The following is a 25,805-nucleotide window of genomic DNA, read 5'->3' as shown; positions in this document are numbered from 1 at the left end:
TGACATAACTTATTTTATTTATTTATTTAAAATTATTTATAGTCCACGCTTTCTGAATGGTCACAATTTCGCTTCCTCTTCTGGGTCCGCTCAGAACTCTTCCAGTGTTTGCCCAGAGGGCTGGCAATTCCTTTCGCCTTTTGGAGGGTCCCCAGTTATGCTTGGTTGCATATAAGCCTATTAACACAACTTTGTAAACAGGCCCCCTATATCTCCACTTAAGTCACATATGTGGTCTCAGAAGCTCATTGCAATAGAGGTATGAAGGGCCCTGGGAAGGGTCCAGTTTATTTCTTGGTAAAATGCCATAGACCCTAAGAGATCTCTGGCTTTCCCCTCCGTTCCCTGCAACTGAGGATCCTGTGTGTATAACCCAGGCTTCTTAATCCTTATTTTTATAGCACTACTGGACATGTACAGTGCTCTGCAATAGTGATAAGTGTTCAGGTATATGAAGCCCCTTTCCCAAAGAGCTTACCGTTTGAAATTGTGTTACTGGGTTTTTGTTTGCTTCCATTAAGAAGCCGTTCCATAATAACTTTAAACTCAATTAAGGAAGAGGCCATTGCTTGGTTTTGCAGATTTACATCTGTTATATTAAATAAATCTGTGCAGAAATCTTTTTTTTTTTTTAATGTTACGCTGGAGTGCATGCCCTTTGAGCTTGCGACCATGTCCAAGAACTTACTTGCCAATTTAAAATGTTTATTTCTTTATTTATATCTGCAGCTTTCGATTGCTGGGGCCCAAAAAAAAAAGAAAAAGAAGAGATCTCGCCCTCTTCGGATTCCAGTCGAACCTCCCGGTCTGTAGAGGCCCCTCTCGGCTGCGGGCTTTGCCCTCCGCTCTCCACGGACGGAGGGCAGAGCCGCTCCCACCCCCAGCCTGGCGCGCGGCCAGGCGGGCCCGGCTCCTGCGCTCTCCTCCCACTCCCAGCGAGGAGGAGGAGGGCGATCCCGCCAGCCAATCGCAGGAGCCCGAGCGCTGCCCCGGCCTGCGGCGCGCTCCCCACCCAGCCGTGCTACGCAGTCACTTCCTGGAGCCGGGGTCCATGACTAGGAGGGGCGCGCGGCGCAGCGTGTCCTGAAGGAGCCCGTCCGCTCGAGCCCAGTGAGTACCCGGGCGCGCGCTGCCAAAGCAGCTGCCAGGGGGAAAGCCCTAACTCGGCTACGTCTGGAAAGGGGGTGGGAGAGGGGGCAACTTTCCTCAAGAAGTCCTGGTAAACTTTTTTTTGTTCTTGGAAATTGCAGCTTCGGAGCCCAGCGTCGCTCCCCGGGCCTGGATCCGGGGGGGGGGGGGTAGGGTGTTTGCAGGGTTGGCCCTGCCTTGTGAGATTCTTCCGTTTCTTTGCATTGCGGTGGCTGTGATGAAACTCACTTTTCCAGTGCTTGCTGTAGCTTTTGGAAGCGGGTTTTGTTGGGGTTTTTTTTGTTCCACCATTTAGATTTCCCTCTGGATGTACTGGGCCCGCCAGTTCCCTTTCCTGTGGTTATTAAAGTAGATGATGCTTGATGGCATCTGTAGGGGCTCAGTGTCTCTCCAGGAAGAGGTTTGCCGACGTGGGTTACATGCACTTTGTTGGCTCTTGTATATGTAAGTTATTTAACTTTTAGAAGGTAAAGCACAGGCAGTGGAACGGGATGGGCCGCTGGAGCCAAGGCCTGACCAACTTTTTGTCCCACACAACATCAGCAACTGGGGGGGGGGGGGGGGGGTTGGGTTTGGCCTATCCTCCCTGAAATGTTCTGCTGCCCCTGCCTTAAAGTCCTGTTCTGCAATTGAATGTTTCTGGCCAGTTGGATGTAATTGATGTCCCAAAACCTCCCCTGGAGGGGGGAAGGAGCACTTTCCATGTTTCATGGAAGGCCCAATGAGGATTTCCTATTTTTAAATGGCTGGAGAAGGATTACTATGTAAGAATGGATTATTCTGAGCTGTTTGCTTGGGGCAGCTCTTTGATTTCCTGATCACTGATTATGATTGTATATACTCTCTCAGTAATTCATTTTGGTGGTCTCCTGGACCCATTCATATTATAGAATATTCAGTTTGTACCAGTTCTCGTATCACTTGTTTTATGTACTGCCTTTGTGCGAAGATGCAGTTTTATGTAAACCAGGGTGATTTGTATGTCACACAGGAACCTCGGTATATATAAGAGTTAAAAATAAATAAATAAATAATCCGACCCCTATTTTACCCAGAGGAAATAGAATGGAAAGATTAGGATGTGTTCTGTTACTGACTGTTGCAGAGTGGATGCATAATGATGTCAATTTATTACTTACAAGAACACACCCCAAGCTTTGTAGTCTGTTTGCACTTAGGAGGAGCTAGATGTTTATGTTGGTGGTTTTCTCATTAGTAGACTAGGTAAGTTTTTTAGTTTGAAATTCCAATGTACCCACATACACGCAACCCAAATATCTGAATTATGCAAATGAGAATTTCAACACAGGCGTTTAATATTTTGAGTAATATAGTATAAGTAGAGAAAAGTATGATATAGTATAGTGGCATATACCCAATGACTGGCGGTAGTTGTACTTTCATGCTCCATACTCGTGTGAAGGAAGGTTTCCATTAACAGTTATTCCTTATCATCCATGCCAGACAAAGGTTATATCCTCCTACCAGCAGATGGAGACAGAGAGAAATAAAGCGCAAAGCTGACTTTGCTCCCCCTATAATGCTGTCTCCAGCAGATGGTGCTGCAGCTAGGAGTAGACCACTGCCGGGGAAGTTTTTAGGCCCAGGTTTCCTGGTGGAACGTATGCTGAGTCCTGGGGGTGCTCCAGGCAGTGGTCCTGTGGGACTGATTCTGCGCCCCCCCCCCCCCATGGGAACTGATTCAGCTGTGGGGTGCTTACTGTGAATGAATTTCAGATCAGCCAGTGAAACTCCAAGGCGAGCAGGTTCTTTCCCTAAAAAAAAAGGGACAGCGGGAGCAGGCAGTTTGAATACCCTGGTAGAACCATGACCAGCATCCGTTCTTCAGCTTGTGTTTCTGCTAGAAGCCTGGGCATTTCTCTGGACAGTTCTGAAGGTGCAAGCAGGGGGCACTCCCCAATCCTTTCCCCTAGTCTGGGATTCTTCCCTAGAAGGTCCCTTCCATTCTCTGTTACAACCATAGTGAGGATACAGCCTTCGGTGGCGTGAAAGGAGACCCACACAACAAACCTGTTTTACAGTTTGGAGCCTCTGTGAGAGGAGACGGTAGTTCCCTTGGAGGGACCCGTCCTTCCAGCAGAAGACAGAGACTGGCCCTAGCTTCCCGCGAGAGATACAGGCACGTATGCTCTCCCGTAACTTTCTTTCATGTGAGGAGCCTAGAACCCAGACCTCACGCTCGCGCGCATATCCGGGCGCGTTACCTGTGCGTGGGGAAAAGAAGCATCAGGCGGCAGGCCCTTTGCGCGGCCCGACCTGGAGTCCTGCCTGTACCAAGACTGGGGCCGATGCAATACGGCGCGCTCAGCCGAACGCACTGTATAACCCGCAGTTGGGACGCGGGTTAAATAGGCGCTAATCCACCCCCTAATGCAATAGGGGGATTAGCGCCTATTTAAAGCGCGTCCGACGCGGAGTGAATGGGATAGCGCCAGCGGCGGACTCACGATGTCAGACCGGCCCAGGTATTCGCCGCCCAGGACACGTCCCCTGGTCCGCCGAGCTCTGCTCTGTCACGGCCGCGCATGGCAGACCACGTGACTGGAGCGATCGGCCCACCGGGGGATGCCCAATCCACCCGGATAGCGCTCATCACATGCAAATGCACGAGAATGAGGTTATTACTCATTCACTCCAAATGCAAAAAGATAAATGTGCGACTCAGACGCACACTTATCCCTCCGCTATTAACGCCTGCTTGGAGCAGGCGTTAATAGCGGAGGTATTAATAGCGGAGGTTAATAGCTAATAGCGGAGGTATTAATAGCGGAGGTATTAATAGCGGAGGTATTAATAGCGGAGGTATTAATAGCGGAGGTATTAATAGCTAATAGCGGAGGTATTAATAGCGGAGGTTAATAGCTAATAGCGGAGGTGTTAATAGCGGAGGCTAATAGCGGAGGTATTAATAGCGGAGGCGTTAATAGTGGAGGTTAATAGCTAATAGCGGAGGTATTAATAGCGGAGGTATTAATAGCGGAGGTTAATAGCTAATAGCGGAGGTATTAATAGCGGAGGTATTAATAGCAGAGGCGTTAATAGCAGAGGTTAATAGCTAATAGCGGAGCTGTTAATAGCGGAGCTATTAACGCCTGCTTGGAGCAGGCGTTAATAGCTGAGCGCATTGAAAAGAAGTACAAAAAAAGCAGAAAAAACTGCTTTTCTGTACTTCTTTTAAAAAACCTCAGCCGGCCGATTTGAAGACGGACGCAGATATGCTCGGGGTCGGTTTTCATAACCGGCAGAACGCCGGTAATCGCGGGGTCACGTTGGCAAGGAGGCGCTAAGGTCATGCAAGCGACCCCCTAATTACAATATAGCATGGCATCTCCCCATGCGGGCGCCATGCGTGCGTTAAGAAAGCGGGCGCTGACTTTTCAGCGCCCGCTTTCCGCGCTTATTTTTGCATCGTGAGGAAGCCCAGGGAGAAGTAGATTCTCAAAACTTTTCCAAGTCTGGTCCATCCCAGTCGGAGGACGGGTCGGCAGTGACCTTATCCGACAGCTCCCCGGAGCTGAGCAATTCTGAGATGACATCCTCACCATGAGAGGGCTCTTCCGTAACCCCTACTCCCGCGCCCCATGGACCCAGGGGCCTTCTCTTGGTTGGAATTTTTCCAGGAACTACAAGCCTTTGTTCAGATGCAGTCAGTCCCGGTCATGACTTGGGTGGAACCCTAGCTGGGGGGCACCTGATTTCCCCCCCCCCCCCCCCCCCAGCCCTGTCCAGGGGCCTCGAGACCTGCCTCGCCTCACCAAGAGTATCCCTGACAGGACCTGAAGGTAGTCCCACACCTTGGGGCATATTCTAGTTATCAATCGGCACACTTGTTCCATCAGGAGGCACACTTGTTCCATCAGGAGGCACACTTGTTCCATCAGGAGGAAACTGATGGAAGAAGTGTGCCGATTGATAACTAGAATATGCCCCAAGGTGTGGGACTACCTTCAGGTCCTAGGCCTCATGGCATCAACTCTGGAAGTAATACCATGGGCAAGGGCTCAAATGCGGCCACTCCAATGCTCCTTACTGTCCTGCTGGAACCCACTGTCCCAAGATTACTAGATTCGTCTCCACCTACCAATGGAGGTATGCTCTCAGCTCCAGTGGTGGCTGCAGGAAAACCACCTAAGCAGAGGTGTAAGCCTATCCCAACGAACTAGATTGTACTCACTACAGACGCGAGCATCCGAGGGTGGGGAGCCCACTACCAGGAACTGAACCGCCCAGGGACAATGGACCGAGGAAGAGGCTTAATGGAACATTAAGCCACCTGGAAGCTCGAGCGGTCAGACTAGCGTGCCTGCAATTCAGCTACAGGCTCCAAGAGCAAGCGATTTGAGTGATGTCTGTCTGACAACGCAACAACGATTGCCTACATCCACACCACAGGGAGGAACCAGGAGCCAGAAGATGTCTGGAAATAGACCTCCCTCGTGGAATGGGCAGAGGTAAACCTACAAGGGATCTCGGCCTCCCACATCGCAGGAAAAGACAACGTCTCAGCGGACTTTCTCAGCAGGGAAAGCCTGGACCCGGGGGAGTGGGTGCTGTCGACCAAATGCTTCCAACAAAAGGTGGAAATCGCTGGGGCTGCCCAGCCATGGACCTACTGGCCACATCTCGCAATGCCAAAGTCCCCCGGTTCTTCAGCCGCAGGTGAGAGCAGCACTCCCAAGGGATTGACGCCCTCGGCCAGAGGAGGACTTACTTGTACGCCTTTCCTCCATGGCCTCTAGTGGGAAAGATCATCCGCAAGATAGAACACCTCAGAGGGCTAGTCCTACTAGTGGCTCTGGACTGGCCCAGACGCCCGTGGGATGCAGACATGCAAAGACTCCTTGCGGGGAGCCCTCTGTGCTTCCCTCCACACAGGGACCTTCTCCAGCAGGGCCCGATCCTTTACGAAGATCCTTCTTGATTCTCTCTTACGTTCTGGCCCTTGAGAGGACTCGCCTGAAGAAGCGCGGTTACTCGAAGGCTGTGATCGCCACCTTGCTCCATGCGCGGAAGTTCTCAACGTCCCTGGCATACATACGGATCTGGAGAATATTCCATGCCTGGTGCGAGGACCGCAGGGTGCCCCCACGAACGGCCAAGATCCCCATGATTCTGGAATTCCTATAGGACGGTATGAAGAAAGGGTTGTCACTCAACTCCCTCAAGGTCCAAGTAGCAGCCCTCTCCTGCTTCAGAGCCGAAGTAAATGGAAAACCGTCTGTCTGCACACAAAGACTTGGCCTGTTTCCTAAAAGGGGTTAAGCAACTGACAACCCATAAAGTGGCCGGTCCCCCTATGAAAGCTCAACCTGGTATTGGATTTCTAGCAGGGTCATCCTTCAGGCCAATGAGCAGTCTGTCACTACGCCTTTTAACGCTAAAGACGGTCTTCTTGGTGGCCATATGCTCAGCCCGTCGCATCTCGGAACCACAGGCACTATCCGGTCGGGATCCATTCCTCCGCCTTACTCCAGGAGCGATACAGCTTCGCACCGTCCCCTCCTTCCTACCAAAAGTGGTCTCGGGGTTTCACTTGAATCAGTCCATCTCCCTACCATCACCGGAGAGGCATAAGGATTCGGAAGACTCACGACTTCTTCGCCACCTAAAAGTCGGCAAAATCCTGGTACGATACCTAGAACAATTAGAACCGGTGCGCTTGTTTGTTCTTCACAGCGGGAAGAAACAAGGCGAAGCAGCCTCACGAGCGACCATAGCTCACTGGATCAAGGAAGTAATCAAGGCAGCTTATATGGAGGCAGGGAAGCCCTTACCCATGCAGGCTAAAGGCTCATTCTACGAGGGCCCAGGGTGCCTGTGCTGTGGTAGGACTGTGAATGTGTGAGAGGGAAGCTTGCACTACTGCTGCCTGGGCTGTACCTGTTCTGGGGTGGGGCAGAATGTGTGTGTGAGGGAAGCTTGCACTGCTGCTGCCTGTGCTGTGGTAGGACTGTGAATGTGTGAGAGGGAAGCTTGCACTACTGCTGCCTGGGCTGTACCTGTTCTGGGGTGGGGCAGAGTGTGTGTGTGAGGGAAGCTTGCACTGCTGTTGCCTGTGCTGTACTTGTCCTGTGGTGGGATTGTGTGTGTGTGAGGGAAGCTTGCACTGCTGCCTGGGCTGTGGTAGGACTGTGAATGTGTGTGAGAGAAGCTTGCACTGCTGCTGTCTGTGTTTTGCTTTTTCACCTACTTAGATGTATAAGATTCAGTCATTAGAGACTCGGAAATGTGAACCATGGCACGTTAGTTACTTTATAACTGTGTTGAATTAATTGTGGTGCACTAAATATTTAGTTTCTATTTAATCTATTTAAATAGATTAAATAGAAACTGTGGCTGATCCAGGAATTCTGTCTCTTCTTACACACAGACCTTTCTATGCCGGGATTAGCTGCTCCATGCTTCAGTTCTGCATTAGTTCTTCTGATTTTCCGCCTTGTTTTGTTCATACTAGGGAATTTTATTCCAGGAATTAGATGTGGATTAATTCCCATTTTTGCTTCACATTTAATCCTGGAATGACTCCAGAACTCCATGGACGTACATTTAATTCAGTTGTTTGCTTATTTTTACAATAGCTAGACGTGAGGCCTGGTTTACCAGTCTCCCTCCAGCGTAGACAGAAGCAACATTTTGGTCTGGGGTTGAGTGCACGTTACCTGAGAACTAGATCCAGAGCGAGCAGCGATGGTGAGGAGGCTCAAGGGAACAGCATTAGAGAAATTATTTTTTCATCGGCCAGCCCGGTGGGGCCCGGGTGGTAAATGTGGGGCACCTCCGTGCAGAAGGTCCCCCGGGTTTGATCCACTGGGTTGGCCTAGGCTGGGGATGCCGCGGTGGCAGCGTTGACGGTCGCGGTGATTGCAGGAGGAGACCTGGTGCATGACCCCTGAACCCAGGACTTGCCACTGCAATAACCGGGGTTAAGTATTACTTGTGAGGGGATATAAAATTAAGGTAAACTCCCCCCCGTCCCCAGGTAATTGCAAATGAAGATTCATGGTGCCAGATCACAGTTCTGACAGAAAATATTTCTTCCTGGACAGCTTGAAAGAGCTACAGAATGGCCCTCAGAGAAGGCAGTAACAGAGTTTAAAGCGGGGATGGGATAAGCACAGGAGAAGTGAGGAAAGGACTGAAGTCCATCTGGGCAGCATCAGGAAATAATCTGGGATGCCTAGATGGGCCCTGTGGCCCTGGTTTTTTGTTTTTTTCTGTTTCTGTGAGTCGCGGTTCTGCTGGCACGTTTTGTGATTTTGGGCGTCTGGCTTTACCCTCCGCCAGGGATGTCTTTTCGGAAGGGGGTGGTGCGCCAGAGCAAGTTCCGTCACGTCTTCGGGCAGGCGGTAAAGAACGACCAGTGCTACGATGACATCCGCGTCTCCCGCGTCACCTGGGACAGCACCTTCTGCGCCGTCAACCCCAAGTTCGTGGCCATCATCGTGGAGGCCAGCGGCGGGGGAGCGTTCATGGTGCTTCCGCTCAGCAAGGTAAGGGGGCGGGGGGGGGGGAGGCATTACGAGAGGTCTGTGGGGTAGCGAGGGGGTTGTTGCAGGGCAGGACTGAGGTGCCTATGTGTGGGACGGTAGGGGGTGTGCCGCAGGGCAGGACTGAGGTGCCTATGTGTGGGACGGTAGGGGGTGTGCCGCAGGGCAGGACTGAGGTGCCTATGTGTGGGACGGTAGGGGGTTGTGCCGCAGGGCAGGACTGAGGTGCCTATGTGTGGGACGGTAGGGGGTTGTGCCGCAGGGCAGGACTGAGGTGCCTATGTGTGGGACGGTAGGGGGTTGTTGCAGGGCAGGACTGAGGTGCCTATGTGTGGGACGGTAGGGGGTTGTTGCAGGGCAGGACTGAGGTGCCTATGTGTGTGGAACGGTAGGGGTTGTGCCGCAGGGCAGGACTGAGGTGCCTATGTGTGTGGAACGGTAGGGGTTGTGCCGCAGGGTAGGACTGAGGTGCCTATGTGTGGAACGGTAGGGGTTGTGCCGCAGGGCAGGACTGAGGTGCCTATGTGTGTGGAACGGTAGGGGTTGTGCCGCAGGGCAGGACTGAGGTGCCTATGTGTGTGGGACGGTAGGGGTTGTGCCGCAGGGCAGGACTGAGGTGCCTATGTGTGGGACGGTAGGGGGTTGTTGCAGGGCAGGACTGAGGTGCCTATGTGTGTGGGACGGTAGGGGTTGTGCCGCAGGGCAGGACTGAGGTGCCTATGTGTGTGGAACGGTAGGGGTTGTGCCGCAGGGCAGGACTGAGGTGCCTATGTGTGTGGGACGGTAGGGGTTGTGCCGCAGGGCAGGACTGAGGTGCCTATGTGTGTGGGACGGTAGGGGTTGTGCCGCAGGGCAGGACTGAGGTGCCTATGTGTGTGGGACGGTAGGGGTTGTGCCGCAGGGCAGGACTGAGGTGCCTATATGTGGAACGGTAGGGGGGGTGCCGTGGGCAGGACTGAGGTGCCTATGTGTGGGACTGTAGGGGTTGTGCCGCAGGGTAGGACTGAGGTGCCTATGTGTGGGACGGTAGGGGTTGTGCCGCAGGGCAGGACTGAGGTGCCTATGTGTGTGGGACGGTAGGGGTTGTGCCGCAGGGCAGGACTGAGGTGCCTATGTGTGTGGGACGGTAGGGGTTGTGCCGCAGGGCAGGACTGAGGTGCCTATGTGTGTGGGACGGTAGGGGTTGTGCCGCAGGGCAGGACTGAGGTGCCTATGTGTGGAACGGTAGGGGGGGGTGCCGTGGGCAGGACTGAGGTGCCTATGTGTGGGACGGTAGGGGGGTTGTTGCAGGGCAGGACTGAGGTGCCTATGTGTGGGATGGTAGGGGGGTTGTTGCAGGGCAGGACTGAGGTGCCTATGTGTGGGACGGTAGGGGTTGTGCCGCAGGACAGGACTGAGGTGCCTATGTGTGGGACGGTAGGGGTTGTGCCGCAGGACAGGACTGAGGTGCCTATGTGTGGGACGGTAGGGGGTGTGCCGCAGGACAGGACTGAGGTGCCTATGTGTGGGACGGTAGGGGGTGTGCCGCAGGACAGGACTGAGGTGCCTATGTGTGGGACGGTAGGGGTTGTGCCGCAGGACAGGACTGAGGTGCCTATGTGTGGGACGGTAGGGGTTGTGCCGCAGGACAGGACTGAGGTGCCTATGTGTGGGACGGTAGGGGGTGTGCCGCAGGGCAGGACTGAGGTGCCTATGTGTGGAACGGTAGGGGGGGGTGCCGTGGGCAGGACTGAGGTGCCTATGTGTGGGACGGTAGGGGGGTTGTTGCAGGGCAGGACTGAGGTGCCTATGTGTGGGATGGTAGGGGGGTTGTTGCAGGGCAGGACTGAGGTGCCTATGTGTGGGACGGTAGGGGTTGTGCCGCAGGGCAGGACTGAGGTGCCTATGTGTGTGGGACGGTAGGGGTTGTGCCGCAGGGCAGGACTGAGGTGCCTATGTGTGGAACGGTAGGGGGGGGTGCCGTGGGCAGGACTGAGGTGCCTATGTGTGGGACGGTAGGGGGGTTGTTGCAGGGCAGGACTGAGGTGCCTATGTGTGGGATGGTAGGGGGGTTGTTGCAGGGCAGGACTGAGGTGCCTATGTGTGGGACAGTAGGGGTTGTGCCGCAGGGCAGGACTGAGGTGCCTATATGTGGAACGGTAGGGGGGGTGCCGTGGGCAGGACTGAGGTGCCTATGTGTGGGACTGTAGGGGTTGTGCCGCAGGGTAGGACTGAGGTGCCTATGTGTGGGACGGTAGGGGTTGTGCCGCAGGGCAGGACTGAGGTGCCTATGTGTGTGGGACGGTAGGGGTTGTGCCGCAGGGCAGGACTGAGGTGCCTATGTGTGTGGGACGGTAGGGGTTGTGCCGCAGGGCAGGACTGAGGTGCCTATGTGTGGAACGGTAGGGGGGGGTGCCGTGGGCAGGACTGAGGTGCCTATGTGTGGGACGGTAGGGGGGTTGTTGCAGGGCAGGACTGAGGTGCCTATGTGTGGGACGGTAGGGGGGTTGTTGCAGGGCAGGACTGAGGTGCCTATGTGTGGGACGGTAGGGGTTGTGCCGCAGGACAGGACTGAGGTGCCTATGTGTGGGACGGTAGGGGTTGTGCCGCAGGGCAGGACTGAGGTGCCTATGTGTGGGACGGTAGGGGTTGTGCCGCAGGGTAGGACTGAGGTGCCTATGTGTGTGGGACGGTAGGGGTTGTGCCGCAGGGCAGGACTGAGGTGCCTATGTGTGGGACGGTAGGGGTTGTGCCGCAGGGTAGGATTAAGGGGCTGCAGGTTAAGTAGTGACGCGCATGGTGTTTTGACCCATTCTGTTGGTTCCCCTCAGACCGGGCGCATCGATAAATCGTACCCCACTGTCTGCGGGCACACGGGGCCCGTCCTGGACATCGACTGGTGCCCCCACAACGATGAGGTCATCGCCAGCTGCTCCGAGGACTGCACTGTCATGGTAAGGGTCTGAGGCCAGGCCAGGTACAGGAGTGGGACCTGCATTTTATTCGTTGTTGAACCGCTGGGTTTCTGGTATAAGTAACTGATTTTAAGTTGTGTTTTTTAAAATTGCTTTTAATTTTGGGTTTGTGTGCCGCCTGCTGTCCTGTGACTGCTCGAATCCTGTGTAGGGTGGATTTCAGCCCAGGAGTTCATTAGCAAAGTTTTTTTGTGGAAAGCACCGGGCAGAAAGTGAGGCGTGATGGGGGGTCGTCCCCAATTAATGAGACCTCCCCTCTGAGTTGGATCAGCCTTGCAGACTTGGCCTTCTCGATTTCCTTCCTTCCATCTGATCTTGCTGAACTCAGACCCTCTGTTTGCTTTTAGTGCATGTGTGGCCTCAGGTAGCAAGTGTGATTGGGGACTGGTCAGGGTGGGTGGGATAAATACCAGGGGCAGGTCCCTGAGCTGTGTATTTCACCCTTATAGTGCAGTCATTGCCTCCACCTCCCACCCCCATCTCTGATTTTCCTGATTCTAATGATGGCAATGGAACCTCCATTGTTGGGGGGGGGGTATTAAGTGCATTCATCTGTCGGGGGGGTGATACAGGCACACAGGGATAGACAGACAGCTCTTCGGGGTCCCTTCTTCCTGTGCGTCTGTGACCTCCTTTCCTGCTCTGGGTGTTTGGCTTGTGACTTGGCTGCCGCGTTGTTCGCTGTTGGCGACTCCTGAGAGCTTAACAGTTCATTCCTTTTGCTGCTGGCGGACACAGGTGTGGCAGATCCCAGAAAATGGGCTGGTGATGCCCCTCACGGAGCCTGTGGTGACGTTGGAAGGACATTCGAAGCGCGTGGGCATCATCACGTGGCACCCCACGGCTCGCAATGTGCTTCTCAGTGCCGGTGAGTTAGAGGGAGGAGGTGAAGGGGGAAACTGAACCTGGAGGCAGGGGTGGAGAGGCCGGGGGTCCTTATGATCTTGTGAGATGGGAGCAGAGAGAAACGCATCTGAGTGTTATCCCTGCAAGGGGAAATATATGGGGGGGGAGAACACCTGAGGTGAGTTTTGGAAAGCAAAATGTTAGTTTTCCAGTAATTTTGTGAATTTTCTGTAGAATGAATGGATTGGAGATGCTGATTAGTAATTGGAGTTCTCCACAAGGGGATGCACTAATGCGACAGGGCAAACGTTACTATTTATTTTATCCAAAATGTTGCCATTAAATTCTATGTTGAAAATTTCCGCACAAGATTTTTTTTTTTTGACTGTTTGCAAGGATTGGATTGGTTTTTGGGTGGGATTTTGCAGGGTGTGATAACGAGGTGATTGACTTGTTTGCAAGGATTGGATTGGATTTTGGGTGGGATTTTGCAGGGTGTGATAACGTGGTGATTATTGACTGTTTGCAAGGATTGGATTGGAATTTGGGTGGGATTTTGCAGGGTGTGATAATGTGGTGATTATTGACTGCAAGGATTGGATTGGATTTTGGGTGGGATTTTGCAGGGTGTGATAACGTGGTGATTATTGAATGTTTGCAAGGATTGGATTGGATTTTGGGTGGGATTTTGCAGGGTGTGATAACGTGGTGATTATTGACTGTTTGCAAGGATTGGATTGGATTTTGGGTGGGATTTTGCAGGGTGTGATAACGTGGTGATTATTGACTGTTTGCAAGGATTGGATTGGATTTTGGGTGGGATTTTGCAGGGTGTGATAACGTGGTGATTATTGACTGTTTGCAAGGATTGGATTGGATTTTGGGTGGGATTTTGCAGGGTGTGATAACGTGGTGATTATTGACTGTTTGCAAGGATTGGATTGGATTTTGGGTGGGATTTTGCAGGGTGTGATAACGTGGTGATTATTGAATGTTTGCAAGGATTGGATTGGATTTTGGGTGGGATTTTGCAGGGTGTGATAACGTGGTGATTATTGACTGTTTGCAAGGATTGGATTGGATTTTGGGTGGGATTTTGCAGGGTGTGATAACGTGGTGATTATCTGGAACGTGGGCACGGCGGAGGAGCTGTACCGCATGGAGGACCAGCACCCCGACCTCATCTACAATGTCAGCTGGAACCGGAACGGCAGCCTCTTCTGCACCTCCTGCAAGGACAAGAGCATTCGCATCATTGACCCGCGGCGCGGCGCCGTGGTCGCGGTAGGTACCTGCACAGGGTGCAGGGCAGGTTGTTGACCTGCTTTAGACTCCAAGGTCCAAAAGTGACTTCAGCTCTCAGCCACGGATGGGGTGGTGTTACTGACCTGGTTTTTGGGAGAATCAACCTATGCAAATGAGCTAGTTCCTCAGACCTTCCCCCCACTGTATGTGGATTTATTTGATGAGTATTCATTGTGATGGAAGAGAGAGGAGATCGGGGGGCCATGCCATTGGGGTAGGGAGGTATTGGGAAGCTGCTTTTGGCTTTGACTAGGAGGGCAGTGTGGTCATTGGGCCCATGAGATGGTGCCAGATCCTAAATTGCTCTGTTCAATCCCAATAGAGAAACGTAAAATGCCAACACACCCTGAAAAGGCCACTTCTTAGGCCTCTTATCTTTCTTCCAGGTTTTAGTGCTTCTTTCTTTATTTTGCTGCATCAAGATGGCGTGCAGTCTAAATTTCCCACAGTTCCCACCCTGTCCCCACCTCCCTGTCTATTGCTAGTGAAGTTGGTTGTGTAGCAGTGCGTGCATGTGTGAAAGAAGAGCTCCAAAGCTGGGTTGTGTCTCTTTTTCTCTCTCTCTCTCTGCAGGAGAAGGAGAAAGCCCATGAAGGCGCAAGGCCAATGCGAGCCATCTTCATGGCTGATGGCAAAGTATTCACCACGGGGTTCAGCCGCATGAGTGAGAGGCAGCTGGCGCTCTGGGACCCGGTACGTTGACGCACTGGGAGGTTAACCAGTGCAAGTTTTTATGGCTGGGGAAAGGCCTCTTCTGTTCTGTGATACTGTTAGGGGGGCACAGGAAGAGGTCATGATGTAGGGGAGGGGTCCAGTGCTTTGTATCAAAGCATAGAAGACAGTATATTCTTTTTTTATGAAATGTCATTATTACAAGCCATTTCACACTACATAAGGTAACTGAATTGCAAATTTGGGTGTTAACAGATCCAAAAATTATACTTCAAGATAGTCTCCCAACTGCTTATAACATTGTTGTACTCCAGTTAGAGATACCATATCATCCCCCCCCCCCCCATCTGATTCTCCGATATACTGTAGCAGGAAGAACCATACAAATTAAATGACAACGTGCCAGTAATCATTCCTGGAAATTGTCCTAACTCCTCCCCCCAACATACATCATGTTGCTTAGCCATCCACTGCATATATGGGCCCCAGACCTTGCAGAATCCAGCTAAATTGTCATTTTAATGGCCGTCAACTTCTCAAGTCTAGAACACGCATCATCAATGTTGGGACGTTGGCCCTACGCCACTAGCAATCCAGTTCACACCTGGTTGCAAGAACAATCTGCAACAAGAGACGCTGTAAGTGCTCGTTCACTTGTTTGTGCAGCGTATTGAGCGAGCGTCCCTCGGGTTCCTGAGCTGCAGCGTAACCCCCCTCTTATCCGTTAAGACGGAACACCACTTCCCAAAGTCTACTAACATCAGGACGCTCCCGTCATTGACGAAGGAAGGTGCCCGCCCCGCCACACCCCTTCCAGCACATTCCTCCACCGAGGGGAATAGTTCATGGTGTAAAACACCATCTGTAGAACACTTTCTGCCCTCCCTGTAACGGTAAAGCATTGGTCCCACTCCCCCCTTAACCAGTATCTCTCTTCCAAATCTCCTTCTTTTTGGTGTGTAGATCTAAGATGTCAACTCGGCATTCAGTAATGTGTGTGTTTTTGAAAGAGGCCTTGATCAGAAAAGTTTTCGAACGGTGTTTTTACCCTTTCTAAACTCTGTGAGTCTGTTTTATTCCTATTAAACAGGTCTGTGAGTTGGATGTGGAAGAACCGTTCCTTAGTTGTGAGAGAGTATTGCTGTTGTAACCGGGCAAAGAGGAACAGCCCCCTTCCCATCCCATAGCTGCCCTAACCTTGTCACCCCCATAGCCCTCCAACATCTAATCATCACAGAGTCATTCCCCGGAGGAATGTAGAAAGGACGCACTCCTCCCACTAGTATTGATCTCCATATCTCTAGTGTCTGCTTGGTGAATGGAGATAAAGTCCTCCCATGGGATTTTCCTCCCCATCCATACTCTCATTTCCAATGTAATCTCACCCACTGCTACCTGTGCGATTCACGTCCAGGGTTTAACCTCTCCCACCGTATGCCAGTCAGCCAGCACGCTAAGTTGGGCAGTAACAAAAGTACCAGAGCAGATTTGGGACACTTAAAACCCTCCCTTTGTAACTTCATTTTGGTATAACATCCCGTCCTCCTTTTCCAGATAAAGCTAAATAACTTCCTATTCCAGATCTTCAGAATTTTATCAGAAATCGCTTCTGGAACTGTCTGAAAGTGATAACAGAATCAGGGTAACACATTCATCATCATAACTGCTACTCTGTCCGACGTAACATCCATTCTATCACATCTATATTTCTTTTATCAGTGGGTCATAATTGACCCTAACAATTGGTCAACAAGTGGACCTATTCAGACCACAAGCCATTTCACCAACTCTTTTGCCACTTTAAAAGGTAGATGTGCTCCCAAATGCTGACACGGATATTCCCTGTATGTACCCGTATCAGTCCAGACTCCTGGGTTTTGCCTCCCCACCAACAGATGGAGACAGAGAAGTCACAACACCTCTGCGACCAGGCCATTCAGTCTGTGTTACTACGGCTTCAGTCACTCGGCTGGGTGGTCAACTTTCCCAAGAGCCAGCTGGTTCCGTCGCAAAAGTTGAGATTTCTAGGAACTCGATTCGACACGGTGATGGGCAAGGTTTTCCTCCCCGTGCAGAGATGGCCAAGATGATGTCTCAGGTTTGGCGACTGCTGGCCCTCCCATTGCCCATCGTTTGGGACTACTTACAAGTTCTTGGTTCTATGGCTTCTACTCTGGAGTTGGTCCCATGGGCTTTAGCTCATTTGAGGCCTTTGCAGGGGGTGCTTCTTTCCCTCTGGGATCCCAAGTCCGAGGAGTTTCACCTTCCATTGCCTCTCCTGGATCCAGCCAGAAGCAGTCTACAGTGGTGGCTAGTACTGGAACACTTACAGCAGGGGATGGATTTGGAGAATCCACAGTGGCTGATTGTAACAATGGATGCCAGCCTTTTCGGTTGGGGGGCAGTGGTCTGTTCCAGAGTCAAAGTGGTCAATCAATCGGTTGGAAACCAGAGCGGTGCATCTGGCATTGCGCAGCTTTCTTCCCCTAGTCCGTCATCAGTTGGTAAGAATTCTATCCGACAATGCCACAACGGTGGCCTACATCAACCGGCAAGGAGGATCAAGGAGTCAGCTGGTGGCAGTCGAAGCGGACAAGCTTATGGTATGGGCAGAGCGCAATCTGCGGCGTCTGGCGGCGTCTCACATAGCCGGGATCGACAGTGTCCAAGCAGACTTTCTCAGTTGTCAGGAGCTAGGCCCCGGGGAGTGGGAACTAGCCGAGGAGGCGATGCAGCTCGTGATCTAGCTATGGGGTGTTCCCCACCTAGACTTGATGGCGACACGCTTGAATGCGAAAGTGGTGCGGTTTTTTAGCCGCAGAAGGGAGCACGGAGCGGAAGGGGTAGATGCTGGGCCAGGGAAGGACTAGAGCAATGTGTTTCTCTGTGTTTTCTCCTTGGCCTCTGGTGGGCAAGGTACTCAGGCAGATAGTCGCACCGGGGACCGGTTGTTCTCGTCGCTCCAGAGTGGCCGCAGAGACCATGGTTTGCGGACCTCATCAATTTGGCGGTTGATGGCCCCTTGCGTCTCAGGCACCTTCCGAACCTTCTCCGTCAGGGTCCAGTATTTTCCAATCAGGCGGATCGCTTCTGTCTAGCGGCTTGGCTTATGAGAGGCGTCTGCTGAGGAAAAAAGGTTATCCTGAGGCGGTGATTTCTACTTTGCTTCGCGCGCGTAAGACTTCCACTTCACTTACCTATGTGCGAGTCTGGAAGGTTTTTGATTCATGGTGCAGCGGTTTCCAGGTGTCCCCAAGAAAGGCAACAGTAGTTCACACTCTCGCGTTCTTGCAAGAAGGCCTGATTAAAGGTTTGGCATATAGTTCACTGCGAGTTCAAGTGGCGGCTGTAGGCTGCTTGCGCGGCAAGGTGGAAGGTACTTCCCTTGCGGGGCATCCGGATGTGGCACGTTTCCTGAAAGGACCCAAACATTTGAATCCTCCAGTACGACAGGTCTGCCCCTCGTAGAGTTTGAACTTGGTGCTGAGGGCACTATGCAACATGCCCTTTGAGCCTCTTAAGTAGGCCATGTTAAAGGACTTGACACTTAAAGTGGTATTTCTCGTGGCTATTTGCTCGATGAGAAGGATATCAGAGCTTCAGGCGTTGTCTTGCCGGGAACCGTTCTTGCGGTTTTCAGCCTCGGGAATTTCACTTCGGACGGTGCCGTCCTTCCTTCCGAAGGTGGTGTTGGCTTTTCATTTGAATCAGTTGGTTGAGTTGCCGGCCGCCTCTGATTTAGATCGCGATTCTCCTCAGGCTCAAGAGTTGCGAAGATTGGACGTTCGTCTGGTCCTTCTCAGATACATGGAAGTAAGTAATGTTTTTCGGTTGTCAGACCATCTCTTTGTTCTATGGAGTGGCCCTAAGAAAGGGCAGCATGCGTCCAAGACTACTATTGCCCGATGGTTAAAAGAATCCATTGCATCGGCATACATATGTAAGGGCTGTCCAGTACCTGATGGGTTTAAGGCTCATTCTATCAGGTCTCAGGCGGCATCTTGGGCAGAGAGTCAAAATGTATCTCCTCAGGAGATTTGCCGAGCGGCAACTTGGAAGTCGTTGCACACCTTTGCTAGGCATTATCGCTTGGACGTCAGGGCTCCGGATACCGATTGTTTCGGTAGTGGAGTGCTCCGAGCGGGAGTTACAGAGTCCCACCCCAATTAAGGCGGCTTGGGTACATCCTAGGAGTCTGGACTGATCCGGGAACATACAGGGAAAGGAAAATTGGTTCTTACCTGCTAATTTTCATTCCTGTAGTACCACAGATCAGTCCAGACGCCCTCCCAGTTGTCCGGCAAGTACGTTTATTTATTCTTTCAGTTTATTCCTGCACAGGACATTGGACGAAGTCAAGCTCTGGCCTCATCAGTGGGCAATGCCCAGGAGACTATTACAAGCTCTGGCCAAATCAGCGAGCAAATGGAAGAATCTACGCTTCTTGCGTGTACGTAGTTTAATATGTTGGGCCAAATTGGGTCTTTAGTTTTTTCCTTGGTCTAGTCATTGGCTGTTATAGTGTTTTATATTGAGTTTTTTCGTTAGGCTTGGATATTCTTTATACTGAAGGATCGCAGATGGCACACTGGGTTATCAGGGGGTGCCTTTTCAGTTTGTTCTCTGACTCCACCTGCTGGAAGGGAGGCATAACCCAGCAGTCTGGACTGATCCGTGGTACTACAGGAATGAAAATTAGCAGGTAAGAACCAATTTTCCTTTTTGGTTACTGCTGAGGTTAGTAGGTACAGGGATGCATACGGCGCAGTGCTTAGCACGCATGGTGCAGAAAGGTCTTTGTTTAATATTATATTGCTGTGTATAAATATGCTGAAGTGCAGAGGCTTTCTTCTTTGTGTATTTGTGCTGAGCCAGATGGCTGGGTAAATGTCCAGCAGTGAATATGCTGCACTAGGCTTCCAAGAAGGTTGGGGGTAACCTGCATGCAGATGGTTAAAATCAAAACCTTAGTGAGCCTAGGGAGGAGTATGTGTGGGTGGTTGTTTTTTTTGGATAACAGCCTGGCTAGTATTGGAGGCTGTGGGGATTATTACAAAACTTGGTGGTATTAAGACATGGAAGGGGGCTGCTTGGTTTTGTAAGACGTAAAGTTGAAGATAGCAAGACCCGCAATGGCCCACATGCAAAGGTGGTGGAGACCAACACTGTAACGCATTTTGTGCATGCTTGGGACCGATTATAGAAGAAAGAAAAGAGATGAGAGGGCAAGCAAAATACCTGGAGGGAGGGGAAGCGGGTGCTGGGTTGCAGATGGGAATTTGTGGAAGAATCTCAGTTGAATGGATGGACCAATTTGGTTTTCATCTGCCATGCTGGGCAAAGAGGCTGTGTGTGTGTGTGCGCGCGTGTGTGTGTGTGGGCGCTGCCCCGGGAAGCTGTGTGTGTGGGGGGCAGACCTGCTGGGGAGTTTTCTTGCCCCTGCATCCCAGGGCAGGGGCAAGAAAACTGCATATTGGCCCAGCCAGGCGAAAGAGATACTGGGTGAGGGGGGAGTGCAAAGTGAGTGTGTGTCTGGCCTGCTTTTTCTTCCTCCCTGAGCCTTGTATTCCTCTGTAGGATAATCTGGAGGAGCCAATGGGACTGCAGGAACTGGACAGCAGCAACGGGGCTCTGCTGCCCTTCTATGACCCGGATACAAGCGTGGTGTACGTCTGTGGAAAGGTACATCTTCTGTTTTACTACCCGTGCTTGCACGTGAATGGGCGTCTTGCGTCTCCACAGACTGCAGTGGCATCACTTTCTTAAATGTCTGCAAGCCTGTGTGTTAGCTTTAAGTACCGTATGGCTGCAGTCCAAGGAGAGTGTGTGTTTGTTTCTGGCTGTGACGGTCCCTATGCAGGTTGGAGGGCTTCATTTCAGCTTCTGCCCGGAGCAAGCTGAAAGATTTGTTGGTATAGCCAAGCGAGAGAGAGGGCTTTGACTTGGTGGTGAAGACTCTCTCTCTCTCTCCCTTCACCTTCCTTCCTTCAGGGAGACTCCAGCATTCGCTATTTTGAAGTGACAAACGAGAATCCATACATCCATTTCCTGAGCACGTATGCGAGCAAGGAGCCACAGCGTGGGATGGGCTACATGCCAAAAAGAGGACTGGACGTCAACAAGTGTGAGATCGCCAGGTCAGTGCAGTCTGAGTCCGTGTAACGTGGGCATCGCCCAGAATGATCCCTGGGCCTGCAGCTTGCATGACTTTCTTTCCTTTCCTCCTCGTCTCTCTGTCCAGCTCTCCTTGCGTACTGGCATTGCTACCAGTTACATAATTACGCACCGTGTGCACTCCTGCAAGGGTAAAGCCTCAGCCAGCTCCGGGGCTGCAGCAGAGGGCTGGGCCGTATCCTGCTCTTCCCCTCCCCCTCATCTTCATGATGTTGCTTTTACTTGTGGCCACATTAAAAGTCTCTTCCATGACCTGCTGTCAGTGTGCGCAGTGACGGTGCCCATTGCATGCTTTTGTGATTTGGGTGTGCACTGAGAACAAGGGTAGAGGCAGGCACAGTCACTGGACCTGGTGCTCAGCCCTTTCACTGATCCTAGTGAGCAGGAACGGTGACGTGCGCACTGTCTCCCTATCTTTTTGGCTGAGATTATGTGTAAAGTCTGAGACAAGGGCGCTGCCATTAAGCACCTGTATCACAGGGGGAGCTAGCGCTCTGCCACTGCACCCAGTGGGGACATGAAACTGTTCGCTCCTTCCTGTAAAAGCCAGGGGAGGCTCATCCGTAGCGCTCAGGCCACTGGAGCCACTTCTCTTGGCTGCTTTGAGCGTAATCACCAGACTGCTGATGGGCGCCTTCTCTGCACACTAATGTGTGTCTGCCCCCTGTGTGTTGGAACATTTTTAGGTTTTACAAGCTTCATGAGCGCAAGTGTGAGCCGATCACCATGACAGTGCCAAGAAAGGTAAGCGTGCGGCATCCCTTTCCCGTTATTCCTTGGCCGCTGCGTGCACTCTTCTGTTCCCTCGGTACTAAGCTTTCCTCCCCCTGCTTCTCCTGTCGTCCATTTCACCCTCCTCTGCCCTGCAGTCGGATCTGTTCCAGGATGACCTGTACCCAGACACGGCAGGGCCGGAGCCGGTGATGGAGGCGGAGGAGTGGGTTGCAGGGAAGAATGCTGAGCCCATCCTGATCTCCTTGAAAGATGGGTACGTGCCAACCAAGCAGCGAGACCTCAAGGTCAGCAAGAAGAACCTGCTTCATGAGAGCCGCCCGGGCGGGAAGCTGTCTGCCCCGTCCTCGCACAGCACCGTGCCAAGCATCAGCGTCACTGGGACCCACATGGTAAGGACCCGGGGGGTGTATGCTGTCTCGAGCTGTCTTTCCCATGAGAGTGGGCTGGGCGTCCGGGAATGTGTTACGTGGAGGGACTGTTGTGCCCTAAAGTGTTGAGAAGGGGAATATCTGCAAGCCCTTTATTTTTTGTGGTGCAAGGGAAGAGAGAATTTCTCTCTGAACAGGTGCTGCGTGATTTATATCCAGTGAGGGTAGAGGGGCTGGCAATGGGTCTCGTAATTATAAAAGATGCATTTCATTCAGATGAACTGAGGGCAGTCGTGCGTCCAGTGATGGGGTGGATGACATCTTCTTATAACATCACTTACAGTCGTCATCAGCATTTTGCAGCAGTTCCACAACTTAAGTCAGTTCTTTGGAGGAGTGGATAGTATTAAAAGCCCGGGCCGACTGTCCCTTCCTCCCATACTGGATCCTGCCGCGGAGATGTCGGGCCTCAGCTCTCGAGCGCTCGTTGCGCTGCCCTCCTCACACATTGTGCCTTTTTGCCTTGCAGGAGACTCAGAAGCTGGAGGAGATCCTGAAGGAGCTTAAGTCGCTGCAGGTCACGGTGAAGGAGCAAGGAGAGCGCATTGTGAGGCTGGAGGAGCAGCTGAGCAAGATTCAGAATGGAGACATCTAACTCCCTCCCCCCCCCCCCCCCTGGCCAGGGAGAGACTCCTTAGCCCTCACCCCTCCCACGGTGGTGGGGGTGGCAACCTCATGTCACCACCAAACCTTTTAATCGCTGCCCTTCCCCTTGCACCACTGCAAACTCATTTATTCATTCATTCATTCATTCATTCATATGTGACCAGGGACCATCCCCATATATCATTCCTGAGAGAGGGATCATCTTAAAAGGAGCAGTCACCTTTAAAAGTCTTCAAACTCAGCAGAGGAAATTTTGTATGGAGGGCAAAAAAAGAAAATGCACTGCCTCTTAAAGGAGCCAAGGTAGCTCAAAGGTCTGTGCATGGCCCCACTGTCTTATGCTGGGTAATCTTATTTTAATTTTTTGTTTCATTTTTACTGAGGGTGTATCATATGCTAGATATCTTCCTGCGTTAACTTTTGGGTTTGGTTCTTCCACCATGTGCCAAAAATATCTGGCTATGGGTATGCCTATCCCTTTAAGAAGCAGAGAGCTGCTAAAATACACAGGGATGCACCCTGCTCCCCGGCACCATCTACAAGTTTCAGAACTGCCAGAAAACCCTGGTATCTTTGGTACAATCGTGGTCTTTTACGTAGTCGTCTTTTATATAAGTGTAACATTTGAAATGATTGTATTCATTGTGGACATATCTGCCCAGACTTGTTTCAGGCATTGCGGATGGGAAAAGATTGTGTGAGCAGGATGACAGCACTTCCTGCTGTTTCCTCTTTCTGCTGGGGTTCAGGCTCTGGTACAGGGGTAAAACTTTTTTTTTTTTTTTTGTTTGTGTGTATGAGGGCTGCAGTAATTCTCATTAGAAGGGCTGCAGCTGGGCTTGTGCTATAGATCTCAATGCACGTTCATAGCTGATGGCAGAATGCCCACCTCCAGTTCAGATAATATCCAAGCACTACAAGTATTTAATCCTTTGCAAGGGTAGTTAGTCGAGGAAGGCAGTACCCTACAGGCTGCCCTGATAACGGCTTTGTGATTTTTCTCTCTGTGCTGATCATGGCAATTGATTTGACCTTGTGCTTGCATGGCGGAGCGCACTCCTCTGTAACATACTGGATCCTGAGAGCGGCTTCCTCCATGTACTTCATCCCAGTACCAAAACTCTCTTATTAAACCAGTATCCTGCTGGAGATCCTAGTGTAGGATAGAAACCTTGCCCTATTCAGGATTGCACTTAGAAGGAAGTAGTGTAAGCTTTGTTTCTCATCTCGAGAGAGGCCCTGGACTTCGGCAGGATAAAGTCCGCCTGCATGAGAGCTGAAATGGCTGCTGTCCTCCTCCGCCACCTCTGCTGTACCTGTGCACCTGGTGCTGCTTCCTACCCAGGAGGCTGCTGTCCTCCTCCGCCACCTCTGCTGGACCTGTGCACCTGGTGCTGCTTCCTACCCAGGAGCCCCCAGAATCCTTTTCCGAGTATTGAGGGGCAGCGGAGGGCAGGTCTCTGCCTGGAAATGCTACAACTGCAATCCTCTGGGACTTTCAGGGCAGCAACACAAACCTGAGTCGCTCCAGCCCCAGTAACCAGAAATTGCAAACAAGTGAAATTGTTAAAGAAAACCAACAACCTCGAATTAAGAAAACATTTTCCTTTTTAGTAGATAAGGGAATACCATATCTGCTTGCTCATGCTCTCTAGTATATTTTCAGGCTCAAAATCCATGAGGGCTAAAGCAACTACAATCCAATAAATATAGCAAGGAGGATGTGGTTAAAAATATAAATAAATTTTCAAAAAAATACCACCCGAAAAATGTTTTATTGTAATTGTACCTTTCATGGTACAAAAAATGTCTGTAGCCAACAAGCGCTTCCTCCATCACAGCCAACCTCTTCGGTAGAGGTACGGGTCAGCTGTAAACTGCAGCGATAAGTATTGCTTGTTCAAGCTTTCGTCTAAAGACCTTTTTTTTTTTTTTTCTTCTTCCCCTGCCCCCACAAAAGGGGGGGGGGGTGGGGCTGCAATATTGAGAAAGGAAGGGAGCCGATTGGTTAATCATGTCCGGTGTATGCTTGTCACTGTAGTTGTTTGTTTTTTTAAATGAGTAATCAATAAGTAGTTCTCACCATCTTCCACCAGAGGGTGCCTGCACTCAGCCTGGGTTGCTGGTTATGTATTTCCCAAACTCGTCCTGGGGCCTGAGCTTCCACTGCCTGTTTCCTTCTGCCACTGCCCCAGCTTCTTACTGGCATTCAAGAGGTGCTGTGAAGATGGACAGCATAGAGAAGGGACCCAGAAAGCGGGACCTTCCCTTCCCCATGCACTTAAATGCTCTGCTTTCGGCATCGCAGGAAAGGGGGGTGCTCATGCTCTTTTTTGTTTTGTTCTCTTTCTACCCGTGCTATAGCATGGAGTTTTACCTAAGCCACTGCTCAAGGCGCTGAACACCAAACATCTCCTTCCACCCCCTTCAGCTTCCCCAGCCCCAAAACAAAAATAGCACAAAAAGATTCTCCTGGTCAAGAGTCAGAACTGCCCACTGCACCCCTCCCTCCCAGGCTCCTGCTGGAAAGGTCAGGGGTGCGTGTGGGCGCACACTTAACCTGCCTGGGCAGGGGTCAGTCCCGCAGGCGGTGGGTAACGGACGAGGCAGCTGAAGGCGTGAGCAGGAAGCACCAAGGCTTCAAAACTCTCTGTATACAGAGGGCACCACCTCCTTCTACCCCACAGACCCTTGAACTCTGTTTGGGGAAGTTCCTTCTGCGGGCTGAGTCCTAAATGTGTTTTATCAGTTTTAGGACTCGCCTGGCTCGTTCCTCCAGGCGGCCGCCATCAACCACTGACACTAAAATGTCACTTCCTTCTGCTTTGAGTTCTGCTCATGAAATAAAAAATCGGGGGACGGATTGCAGACCTTGAGCTGAAGCGCTGATGTTGAAAGGCTGAGCCGGCAGTGGAGGGGCCTTGGCACGGCACCTTCCTCGCTCTGTGTATTGTTTGTGTGCGGGAACCTCGTGGGGTTTTTGTTTTTTATAGAGAGGGAGAATGTTTTGATACGGAACTGAGCATTGGTGTTGAGCACAGCAGATTGTAAAATGGCTTTAAACTAACTGAAAAAAAAAAAATTAAGGGACAAAAATAAACCACTTTATATTAAATATGAACATCTGTGTGTGGGTGATATAAATTCCTCCGATAAACATGTTCAGTGTGCCTGCGCTATTCCTCCGCCTACCCTCCTGCTACAAACTATTCCCCAGCCAGCCCTCCTCATCCCCTCACACCACCAGCTCTCCTAAACCATCACCCCCCACCTCCACCCCCTTCATCCACACAGCCTGCAATTCAACCACTTTCCTAGAGAGCCTGGAACAGGTTTTTTTTACTCCACGCCAGAGGCAAAGTTATTTTTTTTCTTGGTTAAAATGTATTTTTAGGGCATGCTTGTTGATGAAATGGGAGTGCTCAAAC

The 25,805-nt window shown here is 51.5% G+C and overlaps 1 protein-coding gene across 2 annotated transcripts; it reads left to right on the top strand.

Moving 5' to 3' along the window:
* Nucleotides 1-954: 954 nt before the first annotated feature.
* CORO1B (coronin 1B) lies at nucleotides 955-25,498 on the top strand. Of its 2 annotated transcripts, none has more exons than XM_029574734.1 (11): nucleotides 955-1,110; nucleotides 8,455-8,660; nucleotides 11,468-11,590; nucleotides 12,350-12,479; nucleotides 13,560-13,741; nucleotides 14,336-14,455; nucleotides 20,012-20,116; nucleotides 20,426-20,571; nucleotides 21,295-21,352; nucleotides 21,478-21,732; nucleotides 22,241-25,498. In XM_029574734.1, the coding sequence occupies exons 2-11, from the start codon at nucleotides 8,457-8,459 to the stop codon at nucleotides 22,364-22,366; spliced, it is 1,449 nt and encodes a 482-aa protein (XP_029430594.1). In that variant the 5' UTR covers nucleotides 955-1,110; nucleotides 8,455-8,456; the 3' UTR covers nucleotides 22,367-25,498. The 2 variants fall into 2 exon arrangements, with proteins under 2 accessions (XP_029430594.1, XP_029430595.1); XM_029574735.1 differs by having other exon boundaries at nucleotides 1,034-1,219.
* The last annotated feature ends 307 nt before the right edge of the window (nucleotides 25,499-25,805 follow it).

Source organism: Rhinatrema bivittatum, chromosome 13, assembly GCF_901001135.1.
Source record: "Rhinatrema bivittatum chromosome 13, aRhiBiv1.1, whole genome shotgun sequence".
In the NCBI taxonomy this organism is placed as follows: domain Eukaryota; kingdom Metazoa; phylum Chordata; class Amphibia; order Gymnophiona; family Rhinatrematidae; genus Rhinatrema; species Rhinatrema bivittatum.
This window is presented reverse-complemented; position numbering and strand designations above follow the sequence as displayed.